The following is a 14,152-nucleotide window of genomic DNA, read 5'->3' on the forward strand; positions in this document are numbered from 1 at the left end:
AACTATACTCACCCTGGCCTGCAGGGAGGGGCCTCTGAAGCTGCGTGGGAAGTGTCGTCAGGTGAGACTAAACTGAAGCGCTTTGGTTTCACCATTTTGAATTCAACATCCCACCACGTCAAGTCAGAAAAGTCGAGATGTGAAAAAAGAGGTGAAAGCTGTACAGAACGGAGCACCTTCACTGTTTTGCAAAGCAGATGAGAAAACCCTGAATGATTAGATTAGATTCAAACGTATCGTCATCATACAGCACAACGAAAGGAAGTTTGGCATCCAACCAGAGTGCAAATGTAACCGTAAAGTGCAATAGTAATATACAATGTTGTACAGGTGATTAAACTGGGTATAAAATTAAAATATATAAATTAGTATTACTGAGTATAGTGCTAATCGGATGTACTGTACAGAGTTGTAGTATTCATACAGTCATACAGGCCAGCAGCGTAACTAGTAAGTGTAGGTATAAGGGATATGTACAGAGAGAGATATGCAGGTAACAGATGTGGATAGATATGTAAGCTTCTATTCCCAGGCCATCAGGCTGCTAAACGAACAATAAACACTATGCAACAACCATCACTCACACACACACGCACACACTCACTCAAACAAACAACACACTGCAGCACCCACTCTCCACACTTTAGATCACACAAACACACTTTACACTTTATATTTATTGATAAAGGATTTGCACTACAACTCGTACACCTACTGTGAATTGTACCTAAATTGCACCTCGTCCCATTTCTGCCTTGCACTATATAGTATTGTATATTAGTACACTGCACAGTATTGTATATTGTATGGTAACTACGTCTATTCTGCATCGAACATTGTACATATGTCTAAACTGAACACTGTGACCTCATTTTTTTTACTTCTAATTTTACTATGTTATTTTATTTCATACTTATCTTGTCTTGCACAGTCTCTGGAGCGTAACAGTAAGAAGCATTTTGTATAAAAGTATTCTGTACTTCTGTATGACAAATATTAAAGAAACTTGAAACTTGAAACTTGATATACAGTATACACGGTAAGAATAAATATATACGGTATATACAGCATTATTGTACATGCTATCATACAGAGTTGTATGGGTTATATGCAGGTGGTGTATAAGTAGGTATGTAGAAGGATTATATGCAGGTATATTCAGACAGATATGGACGAGTCGAGGAGTACAGCCAGAAGGATTATCTTGTTGAAATGCATGAATTCCTTCACTGGCTGTTCTTTTTTTCTTTATGGGAAACATGATTTCAAAAGAATTCCGTGGCTCATCTCCCAGCTGAGCTCTCTCTCTCTCTCTCTCTCTCTCTCTCTCTCTCTCTCTCTCTGCTCGACAACACGCTCCCTCCCGCCAAGTCTGTGATCTGCTGCAAAGCCGTGGAAAGTAGAGCAGGCCACGGCTATCCAGCCGTACCATCTCAACGTGGCATTTGCAATCTGTTCGATGGACCTGTGTGGGATGTAGCATGTGATGCAGAGCAGAGGGTTAACAACATGGGGCCCATGTGATGCAGGCCAGCAGCACAGAGGGGAACGACATGGGGGTGAAGAAACCAGAGGAAGATGCTTAGTCACTGGAGCGTAAAACGCACTTAGCGTTACTGTACCCACTGCAACAATACGCATGCAGTGGAATAACATCCACTGAATTATTTCACATGATTTAGTCCTTCACGTCCACAGACTTCCACTGGAGAGAGTAGTTATCCTCGTTTGTTGAATTTAGGATTCAAGATTCAAGAGGTTTATTCGTCACATACATATACACGAGAATTATAGTGAAATGAAGGTGGCCATGCACGCCTTGATTGTGCAAAAAAATACAAATAATAATAGAATAGATAATAAAATAGACATGATAAAAAGTACTAAGATAAAATACAATGCTAAGCTTACGAATTAAAAGGTAATGAGTCGATTCGATTACATTCAAATGTGTTGTTGTCATCATGCAGCACAACAAGTACAGTACAACTAAAAGAGGTTTGACATCCAACCAGCGTGCAGATGTAACCGCAAAGTGCAATAGTAATATACAATGTACAGGTGATTAAACTATATATACTGTGTATAAATTAGTACTACTGAGTAATAGTGCTAATCGGATGTATGTACAGAGTTGTAGTATTAATATGTACAGTGATACAGGTATAAAAACACTATGGTAGTAAGTCATACTGGCCAGCAGCGTAACTAGTAAAAATAGGTATTTACATTTAATTGTAACTAACAAATCAATGTATCACTGGCTGTCATACAAGTTTACATTATAAAAAATGGCTGGTTAATCTTAAACCGGCATACAGAGATGTAAATAAAGTGCAGAGTTTAAGTGCCTCACCAAAGATCTGCAGTTCTTCACATATTCATACTAACAAATTAAGTCATGGTCCGTCGCCTGCTGTCCGTCACATCTGTTTGCTTTTGGTTATATAACCTTGAGAGATGAATCGCCTGTGAAATGACAGTGGTTGACCTCCTCCCCTCCCCACTCAGTAAGTTCCTGTTCTCCGCTATGCCCCTGTCTTTCATAATACGAGGGCCGGCCTGTCATCCCAGAGGCTGCTGAGACCGTGACCTTCTCAGAGTAGACGCTACTGTTTATTTTAGCCCCCTGGTCCCTTCCCAGTAGCACTTCTCAGAGCCTTCTCAGTATTGACCCAGTGAAGACCTGCCTTCCCAATATACCCATGACCCCCACATAGCCCGTTCCCCGTTCCCAGTAGTCCTCACCAGTAACCTCTCCGCTCCCCTTCCGATCACCCTAGAGACACCCGGCTCTGTCCCGTCTCCTCCTGCCAGAGCCCTGTCCCATGTAGAGGAGGTTCCAGCCTCTACTGTCTCCTCCTACCAGAGCCCTGTCCCATGTAGAGGGAGGTTCCAGCCTCTACTGTCTCCTCCTACCAGAGCCCTGTCCCATGTAGAGGAGGTTCCAGCCTCTCTACTGTCTCCTCCTGCCAGAGCCCTGTCCCATGGAGAGGAGGTTCCAGCCTCTACTGTCTCCTCCTACCAGAGCCCTGTCCCATATAGAGGAGGTTTTAGCCTCTACTGTCTCCTCCTGCCAGAGCCCTGTCCCATGTAGAGGAGGTTCCAGCCTCTCTACTGTCTCCTCCTGCCAGAGCCCTGTTCCATGTAGAGGAGGTTCCAGCCTCTCTACTGTCTCCTCCTGCCAGAGCCCTGTCCCATGTAGAGGAGGGCTCCAGCCTCTACTGTCTCCTCCTGCCAGAGCCCTGTCCCATGTAGAGGAGGGCTCCAGCCTCTACTGTCTCCTCCTGCCAGAGCCCTGTCCCATGTAGAGGAGGTTCCAGCCTCTCTACTGTCTCCTCCTGCCAGAGCCCTGTTCCATGTAGAGGAGGTTCCAGCCTCTCTACTGTCTCCTCCTGCCAGAGCCCTGTCCCATGTAGAGGAGGGCTCCAGCCTCTCTACTGTCTCCTCCTGCCAGAGCCCTGTCCCATGTAGAGGAAGGCTCCAGCCTCTACTGTCTCCTCCTGCCAGAGCCCTGTCTCATGTAGAGGAGGTTCCAGCCTCTCTACTGTCTCCTCCTGCCAGAGCCCTGTCCCATGTAGAGGACAGCTCCAGCCTCTACTGTCTCCTCCTGCCAGAGCCCTGTCCCATGGAGAGGACGGCTCCAGCCTCTCTACTGTCTCCTCCTGCCAGAGCCCTGTTCCATGTAGAGGACGGCTCCAGCCTCTCTACTGTCTCCTCCTGCCAGAGCCCTGTCCCATGTAGAGGAGGTTCCAGCCTCTACTGTCTCCTCCTGCCAGAGCCCTGTCCCATGTAGAGGAAGGCTCCAGCCTCTACTGTCTCCTCCTGCCAGAGCCCTGTCCCATGTAGAGGAGGTTCCAGCCTCCACTGTCTCCTCCTGCCAGAGCCCTGTCCCATGTAGAGGAGGTTCCAGCCTCCACTGTCTCCTCCTACCAGAGCCCTGTCCCATGTAGAGGAGGCTCCAGCCTCTCTACTGTCTCCTCCTGCCAGAGCCCTGTCCCATGTAGAGGAGGTTCCAGCCTCTACTGTCTCCTCCTACCAGAGCCCTGTCCCATGTAGAGGAAGGCTCCAGCCTCTACTGTCTCCTCCTGCCAGAGCCCTGTCCCATGTAGAGGAAGGCTCCAGCCTCTACTGTCTCCTCCTGCCAGAGCCCTGTCCCATGTAGAGGAAGGCTCCAGCCTCTACTGTCTCCTCCTGCCAGAGCCCTGTCCCATGTAGAGGAGGTTCCAGCCTCTCTACTGTCTCCTCCTGCCAGAGCCCTGTCTCATGTAGAGGAGGTTCCAGCCTCTCTACTGTCTCCTCCTGCCAGAGCCCTGTCTCATGTAGAGGAGGTTCCAGCCTCTCTACTGTCTCCTCCTGCCAGAGCCCTGTCTCATGTAGAGGAGGTTCCAGCCTCTACTGTCTCCTCCTGCCAGAGCCCTGTCTCATGTAGAGGAGGTTCCAGCCTCTACTGTCTCCTCCTGCCAGAGACCTGTCCCATGTAGAGGAGGTTCCAGCCTCTACTGTCTCCTCCTGCCAGAGCCCTGTCCCATGTAGAGGAGGTTCCAGCCTCTCTACTGTCTCCTCCTGCCAGAGCCCTGTCTCATGTAGAGGAGGTTCCAGCCTCTACTGTCTCCTCCTGCCAGAGCCCTGTTCCATGTAGAGGACGGCTCCAGCCTCTCTACTGTCTCCTCCTGCCAGAGCCCTGTCCCATGGAGAGGACAGCGGACCATTCTGTTATTGTGCCAACTCACTGGAGAAACACAATCCGCAGTTACCATCCAGACTTGGGCAGTATAGCATGGAATATGGGTTTGCCAGCTGGCATTGGTTCCAGATGAAGGTTTGGTGCTCAGCTGTACTGATAACACCTCTAAGGTTGATCTGAATTCAAAACACATTTTGGAGGTGAGTTGCCTTCTGGTTGCATTCTGCATAGACTGCATTAAGTAGGTGGCCATTTCTCTTCTATGCTGCATGCTCAGGATGGGATTCCTGAGAAAGGAACATAGAATATTGTGATGCTTTGAATGCTACATGAATGTTGCATTACCAGACGACTGCTCTACCTCCTGAGCCCCTGTCGCCCCTCGCTATTAAGTAAAAATATATATATATTAGTATTGGATTATCCCCAGTGACTATCAAATAGCAATTCCGTGCGTTTTTCCCCATCCCTGCTGCTCGCCCCCTAGCTGTCTGCGTCCTCTGGTGTGGTTCCCTAACGATCACTGCAGCAGCGACAGCAGCTCCCCTTGCTGCTCCGTTCATTAGGAGGCTTCTCTCCCCGCCTCCCAGTTCACAGCCCATCTCTAGCCGTGTCCTCAGCTACCCTTGACCAGCCTAGACTGGTAACCTGACACACACGGACACAGACACGACACGCACACACACAGACACACACAGACACACACAGACACACACACACAGACGCACACACACACACACACACCAGCTCATTGTGCTGACTGTGATTATCTGTGGTGGGTGATTTAGCGTCAGGGTCCTCCTGAGCTTTCACTGCATAGGTGTCCTTCAGAGGGTCTGGTGCAGCTCGTAAAAGCTCCACACACACGCACACACACACACACACACACACAGCCCCCCTCCCCCCGTGCCAGCGCAGCAGTTCTCACAGCAGTGCCGACTGTCCACAGGAGATGCATTAACAATACGCTCCGTCTGTGAGTTGCCTTAAAAGGCCAGTTATCTTCTTCCACTGCTCCCTGGAGAGAGACGCACACAGTGCCTGAAACGGAGGCCCGACGGCGGTGTCTGGTGCTGCCCTCCACGTGGTCGTCTTCTATCTCTTACTCTTTATTTTGACATTCAGAGTTTATTATATTGTTTACACTGTTTATTCTTTCTTTTCTCATATTCTATTTCCCTGCCCATACCTGTACCTCCCCTCCCCACTCCCCCCATGCTGCTATGACATTTACGGTAGTCATTTATCCGACTCTTTTATCCAAAGAGACTTGCGAGTTCTGTACAACAGGTCAGCAGGAAGGGTGCAACTCACATATTGAGTAAAGACATTGATTTTATTTGATTTTATTTATGGAAGATTGCTAAACAAAAGAATCCAAAGGATGACATGAAAAGTGCGAACACCTAATGCCATCATTGTCCCAAAGATGTTTAAAAACAAACAGACAAACATAACTTTCCTGTAAACAAGTTGTGACCTGTGTATTTACCATGTGGAGAACATTTTTATAATAATTAGACATTTTCGTTTTCGAAGCGGATATATACTCTGAACAATTTTTTTGCCAAACCACTGGTGCCTGGGCGCAGTGATTTCATCACCTCAAAAGCCCTGTTGTTTTTTGAAAAACGGGGGAGGGAGCCTTTCCCCTCTTCTTCTAGCCTCCCTCAAGCCTCCTTCTAGCCAGGGCTCTACGCTAACCTTTTTCCCAAGGAGCACATGTGCAGCACACAAAGAAATTTAGGAGCACAGTGAAAAATGTTGAGTTTATTAACAAACTATTTATTACATGCATAATATTATACTGTGCGTGCCTGTGCATACTAAAGGGACACACATCTGTGCAATAGCACATACCACCAAAATCACACATAGGCCCATGCCTACTAGACGCAAAGGATATAGGTTGTCCAGCTGCTTTTGTATGTTGTAATGTTGTCACGATACCAACATTTTGACTTCAATACCGATAGGAAAGGTAATGGATTATATTCTATATATTATAATGGAAAAATTCTTTATACAATTCTTTAACTAATTATAATTTAAATTAATATTTTGACACTGTTGAAACGTAAATAATTAAAAATAATCAAATTATTCTGTTACAGCTGCTGAGCTATATAGCTAATGTACATCAATATCTTCCTTTTGAATGAAATGGGTTCAAGAATCTGATTGTTATCAGGCAGAGAGAGAGAGGGGAGGGGGGGGCAGAATGGCGAGGATGCAAAGCATGTTTAGACCATTGGACCCGTTGCTCGCATAGTTTACATTACACATAGAAACAGCGTGACTCGTGAGAGAAGTTGTCACTGAGCTGTCAAACGCAGGGCTGAAGAGCTAGAATTGAAGGTCTGCTCTGCTCTGACAATTGCGCATTGACACGCCCACTACACAAAGCTATTACTCGCACAGTGTGCTCCTAAATGATTTTTCCAGTTCGCACATATCTATTTTTAGGGGCAAATGCGAGTGAAATAGTCTCACTGTAGAGCCCTGCTTCTAGCCCTCTATACGATTTGTAGATGGGCCTGCGAGGCAGCCAGACGGTTTAAATCCCTGCTCCGGCGACGTGGAGGAGGGCTTGACGTGTTCCTTCTCGTCACAGCCAATGTTTCCACAGAGTGTCACCACCACTGAGCCCTCGGATGAGAGATTAGAGAACCTGTTTCTTCACTTGCGTTAATAGCCGTTTACATGCACTACTGCCTCTCTAGACAGAGAGTAGACTTTCTGCAAGTTCTGGTAACCTTGATGGTGGATAGAGTACCTTAATGCTAAGCGTTAGGCCATCAGGGACCGCTGCCAGCGGCTGGAGAACTAACGGCTGCAGAACTCTAGAGCTATTAGGAACGTCTGACCACTAAGTGTGTCTGACTCTTAACCACCAAAACCTGCACAGACAACGACCGACGCCCCACCTGCACCTTGTGTACTACTATTTATTTTTGTCTTCATTTTTATATTCAGATCTCATTTTATTGCCTATATTTATGTCTTTCTAGTACCATGCCCATACCTGTACCTGACCTCCTCACTCCCCCATGCTGCTATGAGGTGTGAGGAGGCGGTCGGGACGGTCAAGCTTAGCCCTGGTTCCAGTAACCTGGCTGATGGCAAGCTTAGAGCCCTGGATCCAGTAACCTGGCTGATGGCAAGCTTAGAGCCCTGGATCCAGTAACCTGGCTGATGCCATTGGAATCCACCCAGCAGCTGATCCCGGGCGTCAGCAGAGGATTTGGGGACAGAACGGTGGCCAACTGTGTCTAACAGTTCAGTGTAGAATCAAACGGCTGTCGCTGCACAAACACACACCCGTCTGCCACACGCCATATTGTGTCCACTCTGAAAGTGGCACTCTCACACTCAATGCTGTAAGCGATTGCAAAACAGAATCTGTGATTTGTTTGAGGTTTGGGTATTTCTGACCATTTTTATGGTTCAGGGTGTCCTTCATCTACCACCTACCTCAGTCGCCGTCTCTCTATTTAAACCGTTTCAGTCTTTTGAAATCTTTCATTTATATATATATATATATATATATATATATATATATATATATATATATATATATATATATATATATATATACTCTGGTCTATCATTCTGCCCTAAGATGTATTACTGGTGACAGATATGATACCCACCACTGTGTCCTTTATGAAAAGGTTGGATGGCCTTCTCTGGTTGAAAGGCAGCACATGTTGGAATGGAATCTTGGAACAACCTATTCTACATGTTCAAATGACTGGCTGGTTCTCAGGGTTCCTCCAGTTTGTTCTGAACTTGGAAAACGACTTTTTCCTTTGATGCTTCCAACACCTGGAACGGAACGTCCTCCGACTCTGAAGCTGAAGGTTCTTCCTTCTCTTGCTGCCTTTAAAAGTATGATCTCCGACCACTGTGTGTCAAGCTTAGCCCTGTCGACTTGTCTTAGCTGATTTTTATTGTTTATTCTTTCTTACTTGTGCCTATATGTATGAAATTGCTGATAAACTGTGTCTTTGTTTTGTAAACTCGTTATTGCTGTAAATTAGGGTAACCTCAGTGTCTCACGAGTTGAAATAAAGGTTTGAAATTAAATGATAATATATATACCGGTATATATATATTAGGGCTGTCAGATTAATTTAAATTATTTAAAGCGTTAAAATAAATGTATCTAGATTAATCTATGGAGTGAAAAATCTTCAACGTTCTGAACTTTCAGCAGTATATTTGCTTGTTCTTTTTTTCCATTGACTTCATGCACCTTTTTGAAAATCATCTGACATGAAGATGGAACACATTTTTGTTGTTAATATGATTTATATTACTATTAAAATAGTATTTGAATCTAAATATACTTTCTTTGTGTTGATTTTACATTAATTCCATGATTTTACTCAAGTAAATATCTGTTACAAGCTTTGGTCTTAAATCGAAAAATGCTATTTTTAATCTAGATTAATTACAGAAAATTGTGAGATTAATTAGTTAACTTTTTATTATCTATTGACCGCACTAATATATATAATGTATATATATATATGTTTTTTAGTCACGGACCAAGTTCTGAAGTCAATGCAGCTACTTCACTCCTGTTTTTCTTCTCCTCTATTGTGCAGCTCAATGTTTGCTCTGCATACTGACTAACTTCTCTCTCCTCTCCTCTCCTCTCTCCCTCCTCCAGCCTCATGAGTTTGATGAGTGCAGGCTGGACATCAGTGTGAATGACAGCGTGTGGTACCTGAGGTCCCAGGACCCCGAGCACAGACACCACTGGATCGAGTCCATCGAGCTGCACAGGGTGAGACAACAAGCGCACCACACAGAAAACACACACACAGACACACACACACACACACAGACACACCACTGGATCGAGTCCATCGAGCTGCACAGGGTGAGACAACAAGCGCACCACACAGAAAACACACACACACACACACACACACACACACACACAGACACCACTGGATCGAGTCCATCGAGCTGCACAGGGTGAGACAACAAGCGCACCACACAGAAAACACACACAGAGACACCACTGGATCGAGTCCATCGAGCTGCACAGGGTGAGACAACAAGCACACCACACAGAAAACACACACACACACACACACACACAGAGACACCACTGGATCGAGTCCATCGAGCTGCACAGGGTGAGACAACAAGCGCACCACACAGAAAACACACCAAAATCACTGTCAGTCTTGGCAGCAAAATAAACGTCACCACGCATCACAACAAGCCAGTATTCCATCATTGACTTATATGTTCAGTGTTTTCTGTGGCGACTCCTCTGCATTGCGTGTGTGTGCGCGTGTGTGTGTGTGTAATGATGACTGTGTGTGTGTGTGTAATGATGATTGTGTGTGTGTAATGATGACTGTGTGTGTGTGTTCCTATCAGAGTCTCCGAGAGGGGAGGAGAGAGAAGGGAGGACTCCAGGGATCGGCCCTCATCCCTCCACCGCCCGTGTGTTTGCTGGCAAGTCTCTTACGTCCTCCTCCGCCTCCCCGCCTAGAACCGCACGTCTCTAGATGTAGCCGCCAGTGCGTGTGTCCCGTGTGCTCGCGCACCAAACCGCCCCCCCGCTCGCTCTCTCTCTCCTCACTGGGAACAATCGCGGCCCTAAGACGTGCCGACGAACATGTACACAGTGTGTGTGTTTGTTTGTGTGGGACTGTTTATCACCCACTGAAGGACGGGGCCCCTGTGGTGGAGATTAGACTGAGAGAGCGGCACCTATTGTCTGCTCTCTGTGTGAAGGACGGAGGAAGCAGGGAGGGGTTCCCAGAGTGCAGTAGAGTAGAGTAGAGGAGGCCGAGGAGGAGCGCTGGGCGGTCCGGGGTCACGTACACACACCGCCGCAGCTGTCCTTCTCCCACGTCACGAGTCACCACTGTCATTTCTAGGGTCCTGGGCGCTTTTAGAGGTGCTGTAAGTGGTATTTTATTGTTAAAATAAGTGTTAAATAGTGCTACATTCCAACAGCCATCACTGATCACTCCCCCTCTGCTCTGCAGTAAACCCTTGCCAAGCCAAATTTGCTTACTGCACTAGTAGATTATCTTACTTGTTTTCAAGGACATTTGCTTAAAGCAGTATTTGTTATTTCTGTCGGACCATTTTTGCAGTGTGGAGTTCTCTCTCCTGATTGGATGAAGTGGGAAGGGATACCATAACATTTATGTTCTGTTTACTGCAGAGCGGGGGGGGGACTGGGAGACCCATGTTACTGACCAGACACTCCATATCAGTGATGACTGTTTACTGCAGAGCAGGAGGGACTGGGAGACCCATGTTACTGACCAGACACTCTATATCAGTGATGGCTGTTTACTGCAGAGCAGGAGGGACTGGGAGACCCATGTTACTGACCAGACACTCCATATCAGTGATGGCTGTTGGAATGTAGAGCTTATTTTAACAAAATAATACCACTTTAAGACATTTGACCACAGTTGGATCCGTGGTTTGTCTTTGATAGTTTTCTGCATGTTGTGACGTAACGTTGCCACTTCTCCGGCATTAGAAGAATGTTCTCACCTGTTTTCATTCATTCATTCAACCTTTATTTAAACTCCAGGGACACTGAGGTTTCCCACATTTACAGTGACGTTGAGTTTACGACTAAAATAGATGGAATAACACAAAGATAAAAACAAGTAATCAGCACGATAACGTCAAGTTAAAATAAGAACAGGAAACAAGAAACAGGAAAACGCAGACTAAAAGCAGATTACAAAATGACATACACTGGTTATTGCGCAAAGACAAAGGTTGGAAGAGTATCAAACTTTAAAGTGCTTTGAATACCATGAATAAGTGATTCATACCTAATGGTAGCTTACAAGGTGGTAGCTTACCAATAATGATGTATTTTAACGAGGTAGCTTACCAATAATGATGTAGTATAAGGAGGTAGCTTACCAATAATGATGTAGTATAAGGAGGTAGCTTACCAATAATGATGTAGTATAAGGAGGTAGGTTACCAATAATGATGTAGTATAAGGAGGTAGCTTACCAATAATGATGTAGTATAAGGATGTAGGTTACCAATAATGATGTAGTATAAGGAGGTAGCTTACCAATAATGATGTAGTATAAGGAGGTAGCTTACCAATAATGATGTAGTATAAGGAGGTAGCTTACCAATAATGATGTAGTATAAGGAGGTAGGTTACCAATAATGATGTAGTATAAGGAGGTAACTTACCAATAATGTAGTATAAGGAGGTAGCTTACCAATAATGATGTACCGGTAGTATAAGGAGGTAGCTTACCAATAATGATGTAGTATAAGGAGGTAGCTTACCAATAAGGGCCTTAAAAATGTACAAATACCCGTTTGTTGCACCTCTCCGTCATAGAGGACCAACCAACCTTCTCATAAAGGACACAGTGACGAGTGCCGTGTATCACATTAGTGATGAATCTGAGAGCAGATTGTTATATATCTGATATATGTATAATATACCAGACATAAATATAGTAGGCCTGATATTTCAGAAGCATCACACAGGCTAACATGGCAGGGCTAACACCACATTCCACAGAGCTCTGCATTACTAATCCAGTTAGTAATCTCTCTCCCCCAGACGCCCTGAGCTGCCGGTATTTAGGTCTTGTTACTTTACCCTAGAAAGAGCAGGAAGTAAGAGAGAGAGAGAGAGAGCAGGTGTAAGAGAGGGGAGATGAACTGCTGTAGTGGTGAGGAAGGAAGGAAGGAAATAAAGGAGTGGACTTGAGGAAATAAGATGAGAGATTCCTTTATATAGCAGCATGGGGGAGGGGAGGTACAGGTATGGGCAGGGTAATATAAGCAATAGAACTTGATCTGAATATAATACGAGAAACATTTTAACAATATAATAATTATAAACGATATAATTATATTGTAAACAATATAATTAACTGACTATAAAAACATGAGAAGAATAAACAGTGTAAACAATATAATTAACTGAATATAGAAATATGGTTCAAACACCCCCGTCCCCCTGGTGACGTTTGTGCTGTTAATTCCTACATTACTGACATGGTACAGGTTAATGCTGTTAATTCCTACATTACTGACATGGTACAGGTTAATGTTGTTTATTCCTACATTACTGACATGGTACAGGTTAATGCTGTTTATTCTCTACATTACTGACATGGTACAGGTTAATGCTGTTTATTCTCTACATTACTGACATGGTACAGGTTAATGCTGTTTATTCCTACATTACTGACATGGTACAGGTTAATGTTGTTTATTCCTACATTACTGACATGGTACAGGTTAATGTTGTTTATTCCTACATTACTGACATGGTACAGGTTAATGCTGTTTATTCCTACATTACTGACATGGTACAGGTTAATGCTGTTTATTCCTACATTACTGACATGGTACAGGTTAATGCTGTTTATTCCTACATTACTGACATGGTACAGGTTAATGCTGTTTATTCCTACATTACTGACATGGTACAGGTTAATGCTGTTTATTCCTACATTACTGACATGGTACAGGTTAATGTTGTTTATTCCTACATTACTGACATGGTACAGGTTAATGTTGTTTATTCCTACATTACTGACATGGTACAGGTTAATGCTGTTTATTCCTACATTACTGACATGGTACAGGTTAATGCTGTTTATTCCCTACATTACTGACATGGTACTTAATGTTGTAATATTAAACTTAATGTTGTCAGTATAATGTTGACTATGAACCAAGGCTTAGTCATAGTTGTGAACACATCCCACATCCATGAGGGAGAGCAGCCGCCTTTCGCTTCCCTGCTCAACACGTGTTGCTCATTTCTGATCCCGAGTTTGGGGGATTCCAAATTCCTGTCATCTGTCATCCACCACTCCCCCTTCCCCTACTCACTTGTCCCAACCCCAGGATGACCCTATGACTCAGCTAAAGCAGGAGGGAGTGAGTCACACACGCACACACACGCACACACAGACACACACACGCACACACACACACGCACACACACAGAGCCCTCCACACCACAGTGAGTCACCAGTGAAAACCGCTCCCCTGCTTTAAGACTCCAGGCTCCCCGTCCGTCTCCTCCACATTACTCAGCCCAGTGTCACCTCTTCTCCAGGGAGACGCAGAACACCACCGCCAACACTCTGTTGTCATAGTTATACAAAAACAAAGCCTGCAAGAAAACAACAGCCAGGCCTATAAGGACGGCCTGAACTGTAGCTGAAGAGAAACACTATAGCCTCAGGCCTAGAGTATGTAAACACGGACATAGCTGAAGAGAAACACTATAGCCTCAGGTCTATATAGACAACATGGACTGGACTATAGCTGAAGAGAAACACTAGCCTCAGGCCTATAAGGACAACCTGGACTATAATAATAGCTGAAGATAAACACAAGCCTCTGGCCTGGATAGTAATCATATCGCATATCACCCTGTGACGGCTTGTTGCTTATCTCTAGATGCTC

The 14,152-nt window shown here is 45.0% G+C and overlaps 1 protein-coding gene across 1 annotated transcript in view; it reads left to right on the top strand.

The window, feature by feature from the left end:
* Positions 1 to 14,152, top strand: part of LOC311236780 (ceramide transfer protein-like) — a 61,861-nt gene that overhangs the window by 23,322 nt on the left and 24,387 nt on the right. The window contains exons 4-5 of the mRNA XM_084324533.1: positions 9,366 to 9,482; positions 10,091 to 10,168. Coding sequence (XP_084180659.1) covers positions 9,366 to 9,482; positions 10,091 to 10,168 — 195 coding nt within the window. The remainder of the gene's footprint in view (positions 1 to 9,365; positions 9,483 to 10,090; positions 10,169 to 14,152) is intronic.

This window comes from Notolepis coatsorum (assembly GCF_963971535.1).
Source record: "Notolepis coatsorum genome assembly, chromosome: 11".
NCBI lineage: Eukaryota > Metazoa > Chordata > Actinopteri > Aulopiformes > Paralepididae > Notolepis > Notolepis coatsorum.